At 60.1% G+C, this 19,529-nt stretch overlaps 2 protein-coding genes across 4 annotated transcripts; one reads left to right on the forward strand and one right to left on the reverse strand.

Moving 5' to 3' along the window:
* The first annotated feature begins 6,759 nt into the window (after positions 1-6,759).
* Positions 6,760-12,057, forward strand: LOC130255402 (sterol 26-hydroxylase, mitochondrial). Its single transcript, XM_056496032.1, has 9 exons — positions 6,760-7,025; positions 9,072-9,262; positions 9,518-9,717; positions 9,800-9,997; positions 10,131-10,291; positions 10,640-10,806; positions 11,030-11,111; positions 11,196-11,396; positions 11,495-12,057. Exons 1-9 carry the CDS (start codon positions 6,789-6,791, stop codon positions 11,618-11,620), a joined length of 1,563 nt encoding a protein of 520 aa, XP_056352007.1. The 5' UTR covers positions 6,760-6,788; the 3' UTR covers positions 11,621-12,057.
* Positions 12,058-12,786: 729 nt separating this feature from the next.
* On the reverse strand, positions 12,787-19,439 carry PRKAG3 (protein kinase AMP-activated non-catalytic subunit gamma 3). Of its 3 annotated transcripts, none has more exons than XM_056496035.1 (13): positions 18,019-19,439; positions 17,129-17,168; positions 16,651-16,871; positions 16,485-16,566; positions 16,340-16,398; positions 16,007-16,052; positions 15,832-15,886; positions 15,603-15,729; positions 15,328-15,493; positions 15,137-15,174; positions 14,774-14,920; positions 14,526-14,695; positions 12,787-13,400 (listed from the first exon to the last, which is right to left on the reverse strand). In XM_056496035.1, the coding sequence occupies exons 1-12, from the start codon at positions 18,049-18,051 to the stop codon at positions 14,579-14,581; spliced, it is 1,131 nt and encodes a 376-aa protein (XP_056352010.1). In that variant the 5' UTR covers positions 18,052-19,439; the 3' UTR covers positions 12,787-13,400; positions 14,526-14,578. The 3 variants fall into 3 exon arrangements, with proteins under 3 accessions (XP_056352010.1, XP_056352008.1, XP_056352009.1); XM_056496033.1 differs by having other exon boundaries at positions 16,485-16,569; XM_056496034.1 differs by having other exon boundaries at positions 13,212-13,400; positions 13,802-14,695; positions 16,485-16,569.
* Between the last annotated feature and the right edge of the window lie 90 nt (positions 19,440-19,529).

The raw sequence follows: 19,529 nt of genomic DNA on the forward strand, positions 1-19,529 counted from the left end.
GTCCTGTGGCAAAGCCCCTTAGAGGGGCTGGGTGGACAAAGGTGGGCTCCTTGCCTTGTGTCTGCATCAGAGGAGCTGGGGTGGGGTGTATGCCAGGAGCTTGCCCCTATTTCACAGCTTTTCTCACTGTTGCATAAAAATTCTCCTTTAGCAAGGGGAAATTGAGGCACGAAGATGCTGAGACCTGCCTAAGCAGGTGCGGAGTTGTTGCCTGTTCGCTCAGCCCCAGTAATTTTCTTGCTGCCTCCCCTTCTGCCACAAGACCCAAAGGCACACCTACTTCAGGGGACAAGGTGACAGTGGTCATACTAATCCAGGGTGACAGGGATGCCACCGCCGCTCTGAAGCAGCCTCCACCATCGCAGCTGCTCCTTTGTCTCTGCCTTTCCTCGCCTCTCGCAGCTCACTCCGCCCCCCCCCCCCCCCCGCTTTTGTGTTATTACAAATTATAAAACAATTTTTTCCTGCCGTCCCGCATTCTTCTGCCTCCTGCAAGAATTTTAATGTATTTATTTTTGCTATCAGGGGAAAGCGCCGTGTTCCTCGGCCACCCCCAGGCAGCCCCGGCCCTGCTTGGCCACTGATGGAAATTAATGATGGAGGATGCAGGGGGAGAGCAGACACCCCTGCACCCCTGCAACAGAGAGGTGGGGGGACGGGTGCCCCCCAACCAGCCATGTTTTTCCCAGTGGCAAGTTCTGCAGAGGATAGAGAACTCAGCTGTGGTAGGGGTGATGGGACAGAGGGGCAGGACCCCAGGAGAAGCTGTTGGTCATGGTCTGGGGAGGGGACAGTTATTGCATGGCTGGGCAGAGCCAAGAGGTGCTTTGAGGTCCACTTTTGAGGGTGCTGTGTTGAGGAATCGTCCCCATATAGCAGCACGACTTTGAAGTCCTCTTGAGGAAGAGGAGACCTCCCCAGGACTCCAGCTCACTCTGCCCCTGCATCCCCAGTGATCCCCAGCCTGCTTGTGAGACAAAGCACCCCCAAAGTGGCTCATCCTGCACCCCCCACTGAACTCCCTCTGCCTCTAGGGTGGTGCCCTGATACTGTGCTGAGCTCTGCCTCTCACTCCCAACCATGCAGCCCCAAGGGCATGGATGGTGTGCCCTGCTCCAACAGCCACAAGATAGGGGAGGGCTCTGGCAGCTGGGAGGGAGCGGACAGGGGAGGAAGTAATGGGCCTTTCCCGCTGTGGGGAAAGCGTGGCGATTTCCAACCCAAACACCCCGGCGCTCAGCGGCCGCATACTTTCCCAGCGTCCCTCCCCTCCTTTATTCCTGAGGACATTGGCAATCAAACCCACGTTGGCCCCATCTCCTGCTCCTGCAGTGAGGTCATCGAGCTGTGTTTGTGACATCCCGGCATTTCCATGGCAGCGCGCTGTGATGTCATAAGCCCAGGTTGCGACCTCGCGGCAGGAGGAGAATGATCTTATTAAAACAACATGGTCCCCATCCATGGCTGCTCACAGCCGGGGGACTCCAGTGCAGGGCAGCAGCCAGCACACAGGCCTGTGGCAGCCAGGGGAATGATGAGGATGGTGTCCTCCCTGGGGTTATGTCACCAGTGGGAGATGGTGATGACACAGGGCATGACCCAGTGCTCAAAGGGGAGGGTGGCCCCCAGGGCTGAGCTCCCAACTGATGCAAACACACAAGCCACATGGTGCTGAAGTGACAGTGAATTTGGGGACAGACACGCTAGAACTTACTCCTCAGGGTCCTCCAGGCCTGGCCACAGTGCTGCCCACCTCTGGGACCAAGTGTCTGGGCCCTTATCGGGGTGCAGAGCCCTTTCATGTCAGGCTGGCGGGCAGCAAGCAGAGCTGATGAGGACCTGTCCCCAGATCAGAGCTGCTCGGTGCTGACAGCGACTGTGGGGCCCATTCTTAAATTAGACAAATCCCCCTCCCCCTGGCCAGTACTCCTAGCCCTGCCCCATGGCTGGACATAGCCTGGGACATGATGGCCCACAGCACTTTGCGTGGCCAGCATGACCCACACACACATGTGCACACACGTGTCAGCACACACCATAACCTCAGGGAGGGCTGGTCATCCCTTGGGCACTGACAGGCAGGAGATGGACAGATGGATGGATGGATGGAGGGGTGAATGGGAGGATAGACAGACAGATGGGTGGGTAGCTTTCTGGTTGGACAGATAGGTATGGGGCTCAGTGGGAAGAGTAATGTATGCATCTGTCGATGGATGGATGGATGAGTATACAGACAGCTCAGCAGGTGGATAGAGAGACGGCTGAGACAAAGCTGCTTGCAAGTGTGGATGGATGGATGGATGGATGGATGGATGGATGGATGGATGGATGGATGGATGGAAGAAAGGATGGCCCCAGCAGCACTCCTTAGTGAGCCTGTGTAGCTCTGGACATCATTGCTCTTTCCAAACAACCTAAGTTTCACACAGCATCTGTCTTGGGAGAAAAAGGAACATCCATGTCCCAAGGGGAGAAAATTTGCCTTTCTTTCTGCACAACAATTTGAGGGCCTGACCTTGTGCTGCTGCAGCAGTGCACCCTCACTGCTAGCACAGAATCCACTCTCCACTGCCCAAAGGGGAAACTGAGGCCAAGGAGACTGGCTTCCAAAGCAACAAAGCTGAAAGCACCCCTCTTCAGGGAGGCATGGCTCTGTGGCCAGTCCCACTCATTCCAGCTCCCCACACGTCCATCTGTCCATCCATGGGAAGGACACGCATATCTGGGCTGCGAGCAGGGCTGCTGTCCTTGGGCCCCCGCGGGCTGTAAACATGATGTCATGTGGCAGCACACACAGCCTGCTCTGTGCACGGGTCCCCGAATGGGCTTCACAAGTTCTGCGTGGGAGGCATCGACCATGGCCCACAGCCAAGGGAACTGCAGTCAAGAGATAAAATCAGGTTTGCTTTAGGCTGGAGCAAACAGCCTTTTGCAGGAGGAGTAAGGGACAGGGAGAGCAGATGGGAAGAGGAGACACCTCCCTGTCTTGGAGAATTTAGCAGGGAGCAGAGGTGATGTGGGAAACTCCAGGAAAGCCCGGCACCAGTCTTGCGGGTCTCAGGTCGGCTCCCTTTGCTCCTACTTGACTTAGAATAACTCCATAGGCACTTGAAGTCACTAATCAGCCAGGACCACTTGAGAGCAGCCTGGGGCTGCCTCCCGTCTCCTGTGATAACAGCATGCCAGCCCCGGGTTCTCTCCGACATCCCACTCTCACGTCCTCGGGGAAAGGTCCTGGCCCACCAGGGTCCCATGGGGCACAAAGCAGGGGGAGCCTGGATCAGAGCCTCCTGCCAGGTGCTGAGCACTCCATGGTGGTCGTGGGGGACACATCCCCCTTGCTGGTTGATTTGCCTCTTGTTTCAAAAGCTTTGTGCCATCCCCAGGCTGTTTTCCAGGTCTGAGGGGTCAGACAGAGGGAAATGAGGGGAAGGGGACCCTTGGGAGAAGGCCAAGAGGGTCCCACTTGAACTCTCTGTGTCGGAGAAGAGCAGCTGTCCCCAGACTTGGGATCTGTCCACATCTCTCTTGATCTTCCCATGCCCCCCTTTGCAGCCCCACTGGCCCCAGCATGGCTCATGACTCAGGCAGTGACAGTGTGATGACACACAGTTGACATAACAGGCTATCTCCAGTTCAGTGCTTCGAGCTGTTTATAGTCTTCAGGACCCAGGATCAGCCTTCTCACAGCCTGGGCTTTCCTGAGGATGAGTCAAGGGATGCCCTCCCCTGGGACACCCCACTTCCTCCCCCCAGTCTGTGGGAGACCAAATCGGGGTCAGTGAGTGCAGCTCTGGGAAAGATTTCCAGCTCTTGGGTGACACTGCACAAGTCACATAAAGAAGCTGTCCCTCCCTCTGAGGAGGAACAGCAGCCAGGACCCTCCATAAGCAGTGTGTGGTGGATGGTTGAGGGACAGAGAGGCGGGGGGTCCCACAGTGCCTGTATCTGCACCCACAGTGAGATGAGGTCGGACCTGACAAAGGGTCTGTGGGATGTAGTCACAGCATCCCTGGGGCAAAGTGGCACACAGGATGTGACCTGCCACCCCCAGCTCCACATCCCCATGGCCAAAGACAGCATTTGCTCTCCCGCCTCTGCTGCGTTTGTCGCCAAGCTGGGCTGGCCCCGCGCTGCGGGACCTCCCGGGAGCTGGCCGTGTCCCCGGCTCCACGCGGCGTCCTCCGGCCGGGGATGTGTCACGGACCGGCCTGTTCCCTTCGGAAGTCCCCGCCGGGAGACTCTGAAAGGGGCTGATTCACCCAACCCTGCCGGCCCCCTTCCAGCCCGGCCTCCCCCGCAGCCCTGGCAGCGGCCCCGGAGGAGCCCCCGGCCGGTCCCCGCCGTCCGAGGACGGGGAGCACAGCCTAGCGGCGGCAGCGGGAAGCAGCCGGGATAACGGTGCATCTCTCCCTGTCCCGAGCAGGTTGCGGGGCGCCGGGGACCGGCCTGGGGAGTAGCTGCGGTGGTACAGCCTGCCCTTCCACAAGGCCGAGTGAGAGGTCCTGAACACGGGTCGGGGTGACCCCAATAGCAGTCTTGTCTGAGGGATGGATGGATGGATGGATGGATGGATGGATGGATGGATGGATGGATGGAGAGCTGCCCTGCAGAGAGGAGTCAGAGGCACTGGTGGATCAAAAATAGTAAATGAGCTGACAACGTGCACCTGCAGCCCTCAAAGCAGATTACGTCTGAGATGGAAAATAAGAAGCGTGCCCAGCAGGGCAGGGAAGGTGGTTGCTACTGCTCCACTCTACACCTGTGAGAACCCACTTGGAGTAGAGCAGCTCTGGGTCCTCAAGACCCCAAGAGAGGGAGTGAACCTCTTGGAGCAGGTTCAAATGAATCAGACAAGGCTACAAAATGATTGCTGGGATGGAGTGCTTCTCCAGTGAAGACAGGCTGAGAGATTTTTGTTGTTCAACCTTCAGAAGGCTCAGGAACATCTTATTGCAACTTTTCAATATATAAACGGGGTTATAAGAAAGATAGAGAGAGACCTTTCACCAAGAACTCTAGTTTTCACTCTTTTTGCAAGAGGCAATTGTTTTAAACTGAAAGAGGTCGCAGGGTTCCACTGCCCTGCAAGTTACAGCAGACTGGGAAAGGCCAAGGCATCCTCTGCCAGGGGGAGTGGAAGCTGCAGGATCTCAGTTTCCCAGGCTGGGAAGCTCACAGAAGTCCTCGGGCCGGAGCGCTCCTGCTGCTCCGGCTCTGAATCCGGCTGGGGCAGGGCAAGCGACAGAGCTGGCTCTGAGCAGCCAAGAGATGGCAGCAGGCGCTCGTTCTTGGCGGTCCCAGCCTGCGGTGCCTCAGGGGTGTCCACAGGCATGGGGGTGCCCGTGTCCTGCACCCCAATCCCGGCCCTGCTGGCCGGGATCACAAAGCATCAGCCGGGAGCCCAGTGCGGGACACTTCAAGTCCCCTAGGGAAAGAGGACAGAGGAGAAGAACAGCCACTCACGGGGCTCTCAGATACCTGCCGAGCCTCACGCAACCGCCCTGTGGGGACCTTGTACCCAATCCCGATAAGAGCGGTTAATGATCAGCACTGGTGTCCCAGAGACGTGGTGCTGGACACCCCTGGAGTGACACCTGGACAGAGTACTGCCCTGCCCTACTGTCCCAGGCTGGCCAGAGCATACATGTCCCAGAGCATGCATCGTCCCAGACACCCCAGCAGGGTCCTGCTCATGGGATGGACAGCTTGGCCTCCACCAGCTTGAGGCAGGAGCTGGCACCGTTCTCTCCCTGGCATGAAAACATACCAAACCTCCCTCCAGTTTGTTGCCAGCAGCCGCAGTGGGCTTACCAAGATCTCCCCATCTGTGGTCCTGGCTGGCAGTGCCTGGAGGAGTGTTGAGAGAGAGCCTGGGACAGTTTGGAACCAGCTACCCATGGCACCATCCTGCGCTGCTGGGGGACAAGGCAGACACAGGGGAGCGACAGGCAGGGGACAGAGGCAGGGCAGGAAGGCTCAGTCCAGGAGGGCAGGCAGACCTGAAGAGCTGGCCCAGTGGTGAACCTGGAGCTGACCAAGGTATGCAAGGTCTGGGATGTCGTACCTAGTGCAGGAGTGCAATGTCAGTGCTGTCACATATCGTGCCCTGGCTGGTGCTGTGCCAGTCCTTGTGCCTGTGCCTGGCATGCAATGCCTAGCACCCACTGCCTATGTGCAATGCCCAGGATACAGCACCTGGCGCCACAGGCTCCATTGTGCCAGGGTGCTGAACCTGCCGTGCCACGCCAGTGCTGGCTGCCAGCTGCCCTGTGCATAGCTCCATCATGCACAACACATGGCACCCAGTACCTGGCACACGGCACTGGGTACCGCTGATGCCAATTCCAGTACCTGGCACCCGGTAATCGGTCTGTGATGCTGCTGAGCAGTTACTTTTGTCCAGTATTCGGTGGCTCGTGGTACCCAGCGTGCTGTACCGAGTACATAGCACACTGCAGCCGGTCTGCACGGCCCGGCTGAAGGTGTGCCGCAGCCGGCACAAGGCGCACGGTACGGACTGCCCGGTGCCCGGTCCCCGCTGAGCAGCAGCCGGTACCCCTCATCCAGAGCGCAGCAGCGGGACCACTCCGCGTTGCGCAACGCACCAGGTGCGCGATTCTCTATTCCCGGTGCGCCGTGCCCAGTGCGCGATGCTCGGTGCGCGGTGCCCGGTGCCGGTTCCCGGTTGCCGCCCCCGCGCCGCCCCCCGCGCCGCCCCCGGTGCCGCCCCCCGCCACCCCCGGTGCCTCCCCGCCCCGCCCCGTCCCGTGCGCTGCCGACGGAGCATGGCGGGCCCGAGCGGCGGGGCCCGGTGGTCGCTGCTGCCGCTGCTCCTGCGCCCCCGCCCGCCGCCGCCGCCGCGCAGCAGCCCGGCACCGCCGCGCAGGACCGGCGGCTCGGCGGCAGCGGCGGCGGGGCCGGCGCGGCTGAAGGGACCGGAGGAGCTGCCGGGGCCGGGACTGTTCCGTACTTTCGTCTGGCTGTTCCTGCGGGGCTACCTGCTGCACACGCACCGGCTGCAGGTGCGGCCCGGCCCGGGGTGCGGGGTGCGGGGCTCGGGCTGCGGGGTCTGGCGACCCTGCACGGGGCGTCGGTGCGGGCGAGGTTGGGAGGGGTGCGGGGGATGGAGGGCTCCGGGGGGCGGCGGGGAGGCTGCTGTACCTGGGGGGGCTTTGCAAGGGAGGGAGTGTGTGCGGGCTGGGGGCAAGGGGAGATGGGCTCCAGGGAGGGGGACAGCGGCCGACGAGTGACGGCAGGGAGTTGAACGGGGGCGGCAGAGCAGGGGAGCAGAGGGGCTGGGCGGTGAGGGGCACCCAGCACCATAGGGTGATGCTGGGGCCAGCAGGCAGAGAGGGGCCAGCAGAACCGAGTGTTCTCGGGAGGGTCCAGCCAGCCCGGGACAGCTCCAGCATCCCCGAGCCGGCCAGGCAGCTGAGGGCAAAGGTTCGGGGGGATCTCACACGGTCCTGGCATCCCCGGGCTCCCGGCTGCGACAGCTGGAGGGAGCAGCGGTTTTGGGTGCCAGTGACCGGGCAGGTTTTTGGGCAGATGATACCAAGGCACGGGAGGGGTAGGCAGAGGTATTTGTTTTCTTCTGTCAACACTTCCTCATACGTCGGATGAAGCAATGGGCTTGGCTGGCTGCAAGCCAGGCGGCATCTTCCAGCGCCCTGGAGCTCTGACCAGCCCGAGAAGCGTGCGGGATCAGGCCTCCCTGGCATCTCAGAGCAGCAGGCACCTCTGGCTGGAGAAGGGGCTGTCACAGGACAGTGGGATTTCGGGGTGTAGGCACTGGAGCTTCCTCCTGCTCCCTCCTGCCCTTGGGACTCGGAGCACAGCCTAGCTTTGCAGAAGGATGCCCACATGCTCTGGAGGTGCCTTTCCCCAGATTCAGGCAGCGCTAGCTTCTCACAGCCCAGCTCTCCAAGGCCTGCACTGTGTCAGGTCCTGGCTGCCAGCAGTTGCTGGTGGTCAGGCTTCAAGCCGGGGCACAGCTGCCCCGTGCCCTCGAGCTGCCTGCAGCACCGGGGCAGCCGTCCCTCCCCCTCCTGCCACCATGCTCGAGGAACGTCTCCCCGTGGTGACGAATCCAGCTGAATCCAGGCGCAGGCTGCGATGCAGACAGTCACCAAGGGAGATTGTACCACGTGCATCCCCGCAGCCACGGGGAATGGGGACCAGGGCTTCCCTGCTAAGTCCCCTGCATCTCCCCGTGCTTGGCCATGCTCTGCAGGGGCTCTGGCAGTGCCTGGGTGGGATGGAAAGTAACCTTTGGACATGGCCCTGTGCAGATCCACCTGCAAAGGGGTGCCCAGCTGCCCCCAAGGGATGCACTTGGAGGTTACAGTGCTCCCTGCCAGGGAAGCAGGCATAACACCTGTGGCTGCAGACAAGGAGAGGGGAGCTGCAGCCAACAGGGCCCAGAGCAGGGCTGATGTTGGTTAACATCTGCTAGCTGGTTTGTGAGTCTGTGGCCTCAGGGCCATGCCCTGGAGGTGACAGCCTCTTTTGGGAGCAGTCTGGTCATGCTCTAATCTGGTGCTGCCTCCCACTGCTGATCATTAACCACCCTTACAGGGTGGTGAGTTCAAGGACCCACTCATTGGCTGTTGTCCCCAGGTTAAGCAGAGCTGGGGCCATGCTAGAAGCAGCAGGACTTAGTCCTGCTGGTGGTTGCTGCAATGGTCCTGCATCTCGGCACAGTCCTGTGCTTGGCAGTTGTCTCTGTCCCTGCTGTGCCTTCTTGGTCTTCCTTCCCCAAAAGACCCACCGGGCTCTCTCTGCACCTCTGGGGTGGGTGAAGGATGTGCCAGTCTGTGCTGGTGGGTCAGTGCCTGGTGTACTTAGTGGTGAGAGAGGAAATGAGCCCGAAGACACCAGCCCAGGCCACCTGCAGAGCACTTCAAGGATGCTGCCAGCTTGGGGAGGTTAGAGGCAGGTGCTTGAGCTCAGGTGATGCTGAGGGGTCCATGGGATGAGTACAGATAGGCACATTCAGGGCAGCATTGGGGCAGGGAGGATCTGACCCAGCTCATCCAATTGAGCCTGCCATGTTTTGTGCATCACAGGTGATGTCCCGACGCCTTTATGGACCTATCTGGAAGTCAACCTTCGGACATTATAGGAACATCAACATTGGGAGCCCCGTGGTGCTGGAGCAGCTGCTGCGGCAGGAGGGCAAGTACCCCATGCGGAGCGACATGGCCCTGTGGAAGGAGCACCGGGACACCCGGCAGCTGCCCTACGGACCCTTCACCGAGTGAGTCCTGCCCTGGCCGTGCTCCCTGGGGCAGCACACATCTCCTGCCCCCTCCTGAGGTGTGGCAGTTTGCATTACTCCCACTCCTGCAAGCTGCGTGTACCCACCAAGTAGAAGGGCGTGGCCACGGCGGGTGGAATGACCTCTGGGATGACTCCTGGGGTGGGGGGTGTGTGCACAGGGATTGGGGAACTGCTGCCAGCCACTGTCCCCTGCCCGTCCGTGCCCCCAGCGCTGAGCTTTGTCCCCATGCAGGGAAGGGGAGCGCTGGTACCGCCTGCGCCAGGTGCTCAACAAGCGGCTGCTGAAGCCCTCGGAGGCGCTGCTGTACGCGGATGCCATCGGGGAGGTGGTGTCAGACCTGATGGTGCGGCTGCGCGAGGAGCGGAGCCGCAGCCCCTCGGGGGTGCTGGTGGAAGATGTGGCCAACCTGCTCTACCGCTTCGCTCTGGAAGGTGGGGTGTCCTCCTCCTCAGCCCTGTCCTGTCCCACTCTTCCCATTCCCCCGGAGGTCTGCATGCTGTTTGTCCCCCGCAGGAATCTCTTACATCCTCTTCGAGACCCGCATCGGGTGCCTCAAGCAGCAGGTCCCTGCTGAGACGCAGCACTTCATTGACTCCATCAACCTCATGTTCAAGAACTCCATCTTTGCCACTGTCTTGCCCCGGTGGAGCCGCAAGGTGCTGCCCTTCTGGGACCGCTACCTGAACAGCTGGGACACCATCTTCGCCTTCGGTGAGTGGTGACGAAGGGGGTCCAGTGTGGTGGCTCTGGACTCCCTAAGGACCCTCAAATGCGGGACAGTCCCTAGCCAAAAGTCTTTTTGGCAGCCCTCACTCTGTCTGGTTCCCATTCTCTGTCCCTGCAGGCAAGACACTGATTGACCGAAAGATGAAGGAGCTGGAGGGGCAGGTGGAGCGTGGCAAGGAGGTGTCCGGCTACCTGAGCTACCTTCTGGCCAGTGGCAGACTCAGCCTGGATGAGGTTTATGGCAGCGTGGCCGAGTTGCTGCTTGCTGGTGTGGACACGGTGAGAGCCAGGCAGCTGCTGCCAGGGAATCCCTGCTGAGCTCCATGCCCAGGGGAACGCACGGGGCCATGCTCCACCCAGCCCTTGTGAGGTCCAGCCTGGTTGCTGCAGGGCTGATGCCCCACAGGGGCAAACCCTCAGGGATTGGTCAGTACAGACCCTGTCCTCTGCTCTGCTTTGTGCCCTGCTCCCTGCCTCTCTCTCCCCTGTGCTTGCTGCCCCTCACCCCTGACTTTCTGAGCACCAGAGCAGGAGCTCTCTGTTGCCATACTGATGCTGTGCTTGGCACAAGGCTGCTCAGGTACTGGCCCCAATTCCTTCACTCCCTCTGGTGCTCCACTCCCCCAGACCTCCAACACGCTGTCCTGGGCTTTGTACCACCTCTCCCGGGACCCAGACATCCAGGAGACCCTGTACCAGGAGCTGAAAGCTGTGGTGCCTGCCGACCGGTTTCCTGCTGCTGAGGATATCCCCAAGTTGCCAATGCTTCGGGCCATTATCAAGGAGACTCTGAGGTACATCCCAGCCTCGTCCCTGCCCTAAGGTCCTGGTCACCAGCCCCTTCTCCAGGGGGGGTGCACCAAGCAGGCAGGATGGAAGGCTGGATTTCAGTCCCTATGGACTGCAAATATCCACCTCCCCTCTGGGGAGTTGCTGAGCCTTGTCCTGCCTGCGTCTCACTCTCTCTGGGATCTCCAGATGAGTCCTGCTCCCCCACTAACTCTCCCCATATCACAGAGTCTACCCTGTGGTGCCCACCAACGCCAGGGTCTTCTATGAGAAGGACATTGTCATCGGAGACTACCTCTTCCCCAAGAATGTGAGTGGGGGCCGTGCTGTGGGGATCCCCACTGCAGTCAGTGGGGCCGGGTGGGGTCGTTAAACCCCAATTCTCGCCCTGCAGACCCTGTTTGTGCTGGCGCACTATGCGATGTCCCATGATGAGACCTACTTCCCCGAGCCGGAGCGGTTCCTGCCCCAGCGCTGGCTCCGGGGCCATGGCTCCCCTCACCACCCCTTCAGCTCCATCCCCTTCGGCTACGGGGTCCGCGCGTGTGTCGGACGCCGCATCGCTGAGCTGGAGATGCACCTGGCCCTTGCCAGGGTAAGTAGGGATCCCCTCACTTCGGGTATCTTGCCACGAGCTGGGATGGGGGTCCCAGGGAGTCCCCAAGCCCTGCCAACCCCCCCTTCTCCCCACAGATGATCCAGGCATTTGAGGTGCGGCCGGACCCCCGCGGCGTGGAAGTGAAATCTGTGTCCCGCATTGTCCTGGTGGCTGACAAGCCCATCAACCTGGAATTCATCGCTCGCCCAGGAGCCCCCTGACTGCACGTCCACCCCTACCCTGGGTGCCAAATGGAGATCCCCCTTACTGCACCACAAGGAGGACAGGAAGGCAAACCCCTTCCCTGCCCAGCTTGGGCCAGGGGGCTCACAGCCCCACAGTGGGAAAGGTGGGGAGGATGAGAGATTGCCCACAAATCACCCCTGGGACACTCATATCCCCCTGCCCAAAATCAGCAGGAGGCTTGGGGAACTGCTGTGCCTTTGACACACTGCAGGAGGGTTGTGTCTCCCCCATCCCGTGCCCAGCTGGGCTGTGTCAGGAACCTGGGAGCTCTTTTTGGGCTGGGGAAAAGCAGGGAGGGGGCTTGCAGCCATTCGGTGTCTCCTTCATCCCATCCTTGTGTAGCTGCGCGTGGATCTGTGCCTGGAGCCAGGACATCTGGGTCCTGTCTGAACAGCTGACCTTGGCCTCAGAAGCTTCTCTGTGCCTCACTTTTCCCCTTGCCCTCAGGAGAGGGTTGAGTTGTGGCTGCATTTGGGATTTGCACCTTTCTCAAGGGACAGAGCCGGTCCTGGGAAAGCACAGCAATAACATAGCACATTCCCCTCATGGGAGGAGGCCTGTCACCACCCAGCACTGGTACTGTGTTCCCTGGCAGAGCCAGCCAGCATAGGAGGGGTATTAATTCCTGGGACTTTCCACTGTCAGCTATTACTGCACTGAGATGCTGGTATGGAGTCACAGGAATGGCAGGGCTTGCTGCAGGCAAAGCAGGAGGAGAAAGATCAGCTCAGAATCTCCTACCTCCAAGCCAGGACCATTGCAAGGCCCTCAGCTGGCAGCAGCCACAGGCAGGGGATACACTGCCATTTGCCCAGGGTCCTCGAGGGGTAGAGCATGGGACATTTTTAACAGTGAACCCCTCATACTTTCCTTCTTGGGCTGAGGGAAGCAGCAGGCAGAAACCTTGCTGGTACCAAAGCTTCTGTTCCTCGTGTGGGTCCCCAAAGGGACCTGAACGCCACCAAGATGATTAAGACTGCATGCCCTGTGTCCCCATCCCCTTGGTTCTACCCACATGGGCAGAGGTGCTACTCTGCCAGTGCCAAACTTGCTGGCAAGCAGCCAGTACCCCTTCCCCAGCCTGGTTCTCTCCAGAGAAGTCATGCCCAGCTTTACCCCAGAAAGACAAGAGACAGTTCTTGGACCAGGCTGCTTTGTTACAGCAAGGCTGAACAGACTAACAAATAAATAAATATTTGCCCACCCTGCCCACTCCAAACCGTGCACAGGGTCTCCATGCAAGTGCCCATCCTGCTGCCAGCTCTGGCACAGACTGTGCCTCTGCCAGAGAGCTCCAGCCCCGCGTGACCCTAAAATAAAAAAGCCTGTGTGTGCAGCTGAGCCTATGCTACCAGGCACCGGGCATAGACAGTGGGACTGTGTTCACTAGGAGGGAGCCACAATAGAAATGCTCAAATCCATCAGCAGGAGCCCAGGTTCTCTGGGGCTGTATGGGTCTCTGCCCAGCTGCAGGCATGTTGCAGCCCTGCCAGCACAGTGCCCACTGAGCATCACTGTGTGCTCACTGGCAGGAGGAACCCCTGGGTCTCGTTTTCAGTGTTTCTGCCTCTCCAAGGCTGGCAGGATCTAGCCCTGGACTCAAGACGAGCCCGAGGGCTGGGGTGAACAGGCATGTCCTCCCCACAGAGAACCTTCAGGCCCAAGCCTCCTTCTCACAGGTCATGCAAGAGATCCCCCAGTCAGACAAGACAGTGGCATTTCCCTGGTGTCTTCAGAGTGAGGATCGATCGATGCCTGTGGGGCAAGAGAGCGTGTGAGACCATAACCCCAAATCAGTGCTGGACTGGGCACTCTGTGATATGGCCCCTCCAATCATCCCAGTGGACACTGGAGTCTTTCCTCCATTCCTTGCTTGTATGCAAGCCCTTGGGTAGGAGGGAAGGCAGTTTTGGCTGGAGAGGGACATCTCAGTGACCCCCTGCAGCTCCGGACGCAGCCATCCCTATGGGCAACCCAAGGGATAGGGTGAGCAAAGGCACCATGATGGGGGAATGGGGGGAGGGGGGCAATGGGGATATCCCATGTCCCATTCCCAGCCCCATTCTGTGCAGAGCAGCTGGGCACAGCTGGGGGAAGTGCTAGGCACAGGCCTGTCCCAACCCATTGCCCACCACCACCCCAAAATGCATAATTACCTTTGGGAAGCAGTTGGGAACTGGAGCCAGCTCCCCCCTCCTCATTTCACCCCTAAAGAGATGCTGCAGTGGGTGTCAGGACCATGCCCACCCACAGCCAGTGAGGATTCACTAGGCAGTGGGTGAGCAGAGCCAGCTGCAGGTGGCCAGGCAGTCTGGTTCCAGTGCCACCTGGGAGTGAGGCTTGACTCTGGAACAGACAGTTTTGGGGCTGCTGCAAGTGGAGGGGGTGGGGGGCTCTGCTAGCTGGGGCCCATGGGTTGTCCACATTTTGCTTTTGGCTAGTGGTGGGCAGCATGTCTGGGGTGTGTGAGCGGGGGTCTGTCTTCTCTGTGTCCCTTGGGAATGGCCCTGGAAGTGCTCAGGTCTTGGGGGGGGAATTGAAGCAAGATCAAAAATAGGCTTTTGTCTTGGGGTGCATCACACCCCAAAACCCTGGGATCTGCCAAACCTGCATTCCACATGCCCAAATGGGGCTCTGGCGGAGTGTCTCCATGGAAGGTGACCCCATCCTTCCTCACAGTCACCAGGAATCCCCTGTGATCCTTGTGTCACCCTGGGACAAGCAGCATCTGCGTCCTGCTGTCCCCACCTGCGCACCCAGTGCAGCCAGACCCTATCCCCAGCCTCCTCCATCCCCCAGCACCACTTTGGATGGGGCAGAGGCAGGTGACCCAGCAGCAGGGGGAGGACAGGCACACATTCATTGGGGGGTGGCGCCTACCTGAAGTGGAGAGAAATTGAGGATGCAAGTGGAGAAAGGTGGAGCACCGTGGGCTAAGAGTTAAGAGCATCGATACCTGCAGGAGTGAGCACAAGGGCCTGCAGGATGTCAGAGAGGGAGACGATGCCCCGCGGGTACCGGTTCTCATCCACCAGAACCAGGCGATGGACCTGTGGGTGCAGGCAGAGCATCACAGCAGGCTGGGCAGCTGGCAGCTGTGGCTGGCACAAGGCATCCCAGCCACTCACCTGCTCCTTGGCAATGCGGTCAATTATGTCCTCCATGGGTTCGTGGGGGTAGCAGGTGAGGACCCCCTCCAGACAGATACTGCGTTGCTGCAGTGCCTCCCTCACACTGATGTCCAGGTTGTTGTAGGTCTTCTGGGCTGCTAGGTGCTGTGAGAGATGTGACCCCATTCAGCGCCCCAAGGTGTTCCCGCACCCCCTTGTGCCAACACAGAAGGGGCACTGAGCCCAGGAGATGCACAGGGCAGATGTGCACTAGCACATGCATGACACTGTTTGCATGGGCACAGACAGGTATGAGCACCCCAGCAGTGCATGCAAGGGGCCAAACTTGAGCCTGGGCACGCACACAGGCAGGGTACTCACAATGACATCGAACCGCGAGTACAGGCCAACCACTTGCCCTGCAAAGAGAAACAGTGCAGGGGCTGCGGGAGGAGCCCTGGGACCCCCTGCCATGTTCCTCCCGCACCCCAAGGGGCAGGACAAGGGTTTTGGGTAGGGATGGTGCTGGAGCAGAGGGAGATGAGGACATCACTTTTTCCCTCCCCAGGTACCAGAATCATTGATGACAGGCAAGGCAGAGACACGGCGATCCACAAAAATGTCCAAGGCAGTGTGGAGTGGGGCAGTCTCAGGCACGACAGCCAGATCACGGAAAGTGCCAATGCACAGTTCTTGCACTGTTTTCTTCAGGAAGCGTGGCTTGGGGATGGTAGAACCCTTCAATGGGACAGGGCAGGGCTGGGCTGGCAGCTGCATGTACCTTGACACCCTTCTCTGTTCCCCAACACACTGGCCATGAGTGTGCACAAGCAGCCCCAGCACTCACAAAGATCTGGAGAAACTTGAGGATGCGCTTGTGCGTCAGGATGTGCAGGACATTGCCTGAGATAGGCTCAATGACAGGCAGGCGGTGGATTTTGTGCTTGATCAGACAGTAGACAGCATCGAAGAGGCTGTGGGTGATGCAGATATTGTGGTGGGAGAGGGCTGTGTCCCAGGCACACATACACCCCCACTCCAAGGGATATGCTTTCTCCCAGTGGACAGGCTCTCACCTATTGCTCGGAGAGATGTGGACCAATGGCTTGAGGGAGCCCTGCAGGTACACCTCTGCCAAGGAAAAGAGCTAAGAGAGGAGATCCTCCAGCCCTCTCTTGCAGCCCCACAACCCCAGAGCCCATCCCATGACCTGTGTGACAACATCAGCCCAGCCACCCAGAGGATTTTTACCTCTCCAGGTCTCAATCTTGTGCTCCTCCACCTCGTAGATCTGAACCTGAAGGCAGGGAAATGCCCTGGTCATGGTGGTTGCATGGGGAACTGAGGGCACTCTGAGACACTGCCCCCTTCCCTGGGCATTGCATCTCATCACCCAAGCACAGAGATTACATTTTGGGAGCTAAGCAGGTGAGCAACTAAGCAACTAAGCAAGTGGATGCTGGTCTGGCCCAGAATAATCCCTAGGTCATTGTCTAGTGAGTAAGAAGGACCAGGAGTGGTGGGGACAGCTGCTCCCTGCCCCATGCATGTCCTGATCCCCCAAGCCCTCCTCACAGCACTCACCAAAGGTGAGCGGTAGTAGCGGTGGAGGATGTTGATGAAGTCGGTGATGGTGAGCATCCCTGTGGAGACACGTGGGGCTGGCAGCGCTGCCTGTACCCTCTCTGCCAGGCAGGGGAGGGGGCCAGCCATTGTTTCTGGCACTCACCCACAAAGCTCTGCTTCTTGCTGTCCCAGAGAGGGGCAGCACGCACCCCATTGGCCACCAGTGCTAAAAAGGCTTTCTTGATCTGCTGGCAGAGTGCAGAGGGGTTCAGAGGCTCTCCAAGCCTGCTTCTTCACTGCCCATCCCCACTCATCCCCCAGGTTATCACCTCCAGGGAGATGTCAAAGACAACGAGCTTGCAGCTGGTGGGGATGGCATCATAACAGCAGTGGCTCCTCAGGAAGTGCATATAGACCTCAGCATCAGGGTTCTGAAACTCCGTCTCTGGGCCCAGCCCCAGTATCTCATTTCCCAGGGTGAAGGTGACAGGTCTCCTGTATTCTTCCTCCTCCTCTTCCTCCTCCCTGGGGCATACAGCCTTTGGAAATCCTGCAGGCAAAATCACCCCAGCCCTAGCTAGTGAGCTGAGCTGCTGTCTCCGCCCCTTCCTGCCTGGGGGGAGCAGGGGATGCTCCCGACAGAGCCCCCCTGTTCCCCATTCCACAGGGGCAGCACATGGCACTGCAGTTCTCCAGCCTGGTGCAGACTGGAGAGAGGTATGGCAGGGTGGGCAAAGGACCAATGCAACTGTCACATGAGTAAGGCAGTCTCCCCTCCTACACGCCTAGACTCTTCCTGCTACCCACCTTCCTCCTCAGGGCACGCAACAGCATCCAGCAGCGCCACCTGAGAGGGCAACACAGTGAGGAGGGGTCAGCAGGAGTTAACCCAGTCTTTTCCATGGACTGTGCCCGCACCCACCCACCTGCTCTGGCCCACCCAAACCAGGCAGAGAGAACTGTCCTTTCAGGGTGGGGATGTGGGCACCCCCACCAGCCCAGGACCCCCAAAGCCTGCAGTCTCCATGGTGGCTCCAGTCCAGGACACCCAGCTTGTCCTCCTGCTCTGGGGAGACACGAGGGTCTCCAGAGCAGGACAAGGCATAGACGGCAGGACCTTCTGCCTCTGCTCTCTGCTGTTGGACCAGAGCATGTCTCTCAGCGGCTCTGTGCCCATCCTCTCCCAGTCCCAAGTTGTAAATTCCGCTCTTGCTTCTTCCCGTGCCGAGAGCCTCGCCAACCCCATCGGCCCTTCCCGGGGACCAGGTCCATCCCAGGAAACCTACACTAACAAAGCGGCAGCCCGAGGAATAAGGGAGTCCACAGGGCGGGACGGCTGACCCCGTCCCTCCAGTCCCCAGAGGACCCTACTATAACACAGCAGCACGTGCAAGGGAAGAGCTACCCCAGCCACAAACCTGCCTGACAGAGCCAAAGTTTACCGGCCACCCTGAAATAACGAAGGCACAGGGACAGTGACCACTCCCTAAGGAGCACCGAGAAGGAGGAGACCCTATACCACCTGCCCCAACCGTTCCCAAGGGGCTTGGCACAGCTGGGACAGGGACGTCCTTGTCCCCACGGCTGCATGTCCGTGGGAAGGGGCTCGTCAGCCGCCCACATTCTCCCACCCCCGGGGTGGCCTGTCCCCAATCGGGGGTCTGTCGGGCCGCACTCCCCACCCAGCCTGACGGTACCTGGGACGCGGCGGGGCCGCGGAGCCGCTCCATGCTATCGGCAGGGCAGCGCTGCTATTCTGGGCCCGCGGCTGGCGTGGCCCTGGCAGATAGAGTGTCAGCGAGCAATGCCAGCCATGCCCCCACCGCCGCGGGGGGGGGACACGGCCGACACCACCGAGCAGCGCCCGCAGCCACCCCGCAGCCCCGGGCTGAAGTAGGTGGTCTCGGCCCCGGGGACAGCGCTGACTTTGGGGACCCGAGGGAGGGGCGATGGAGAGATGGCTGGGAGTAGAGAGCGAAGGGACACCCTACTCCGGGCACCTCCGTCCTCCAGGAACGGTGCTCCAGCCTGCCCGGTGCTGCCCCGTCCCGTCGCGGGTGGGGGCACACGTTCCCCTCCCCACGGGGATGCTGGAGAACAGCTGGGGCCGGCCGTGGGCTGGGCGGATGCGGACCCTTTGTCCTCGTTGCTGCCCAGCCCTGCCTGTCCCTACCCGGGGTCCTGCTGCAGCTCACTGTCCGCAGCGACCCTGGTCCCACGGCGGGGGCAGCCTGACCTGTGGGGCTACCTCCTTCCTTGCGAGGGCCCACCCCCTCCTGCTCGCCCTCTGCCTGCCCCGGCTCAATTTTCTGTTTCTAGGAGGCTGTCAGGCTGCCCCGGGGCAGCTGCGGGTGAACTACCGGGTTGGTGGCTACGGGGCTAAAGGGACAGGGCTCTGCAGCTGCAGGGGACAGCTGGACACTGGCCCATGGCAGGGTACAAGGAGTTTCCTGGTGCTGCCAGGCAGGAGGAAGAGGGATGAGGCCGGGGCCTTGGTGCTGGCTCAGAGAGTGGCCCAAATCCCGCAGTGGTGCAGGGGCTCATGGGGCCAGGCCCTTACAGCTGTGCTGTGCAGAACAGCCTGGCTGCAGCCTGGCCAGTGCGGGTGCTGGCAGCAGGGAAGGGAGCAGGCATCTCCACTTTCGGAGGCTATTTTCAGGTGCTGGAGAGAAGCCGAGGAGAGATGAGATTGTCACCAAGGAGACCAGAGAAACAGGGCCCAGCGCTGGGAAATGGTGGGCTGCAAGGAGAGGGGAGGGAAGGGCTTTCTACCAGACCCAGGGCCCATACATCAGCACCTTCTCTGGGCACCAAGAACCTGCCCAAGCACCCAGCATTTACCTACCGTACTGGGGGGATAGAACCCTGAACCAGTAAGAGCCAGCTCTGGGCACCCAACCATTCCTACCCCTCTTGTAAGGCTGGACTGCACTGTTCCCCTTGGTTAATGACGCATGGGGTAGTCCCTAAGACATAAGGAAAACCCCAGACTAAGGCAGCTATGCTGGGAGCTGCTCTTCCATTCATGGGGGTATGTTTACCTACCACAAAGCAGCAAGAATAACCCCCCACTCTGGGAAGGACAGGGAAAAGTGGAGTGGTAGCACAAACCCTCCCTGTAGCAGAGCCCAGTGAAGCATGGGAAGGGGTAACCTTCCCACCAGACACAAAGAGGTCAGGAAAAGGAAGGCAGGTAAGAACAAGAAGA

This window comes from Oenanthe melanoleuca, chromosome 7, assembly GCF_029582105.1.
Source record: "Oenanthe melanoleuca isolate GR-GAL-2019-014 chromosome 7, OMel1.0, whole genome shotgun sequence".
In the NCBI taxonomy this organism is placed as follows: domain Eukaryota; kingdom Metazoa; phylum Chordata; class Aves; order Passeriformes; family Muscicapidae; genus Oenanthe; species Oenanthe melanoleuca.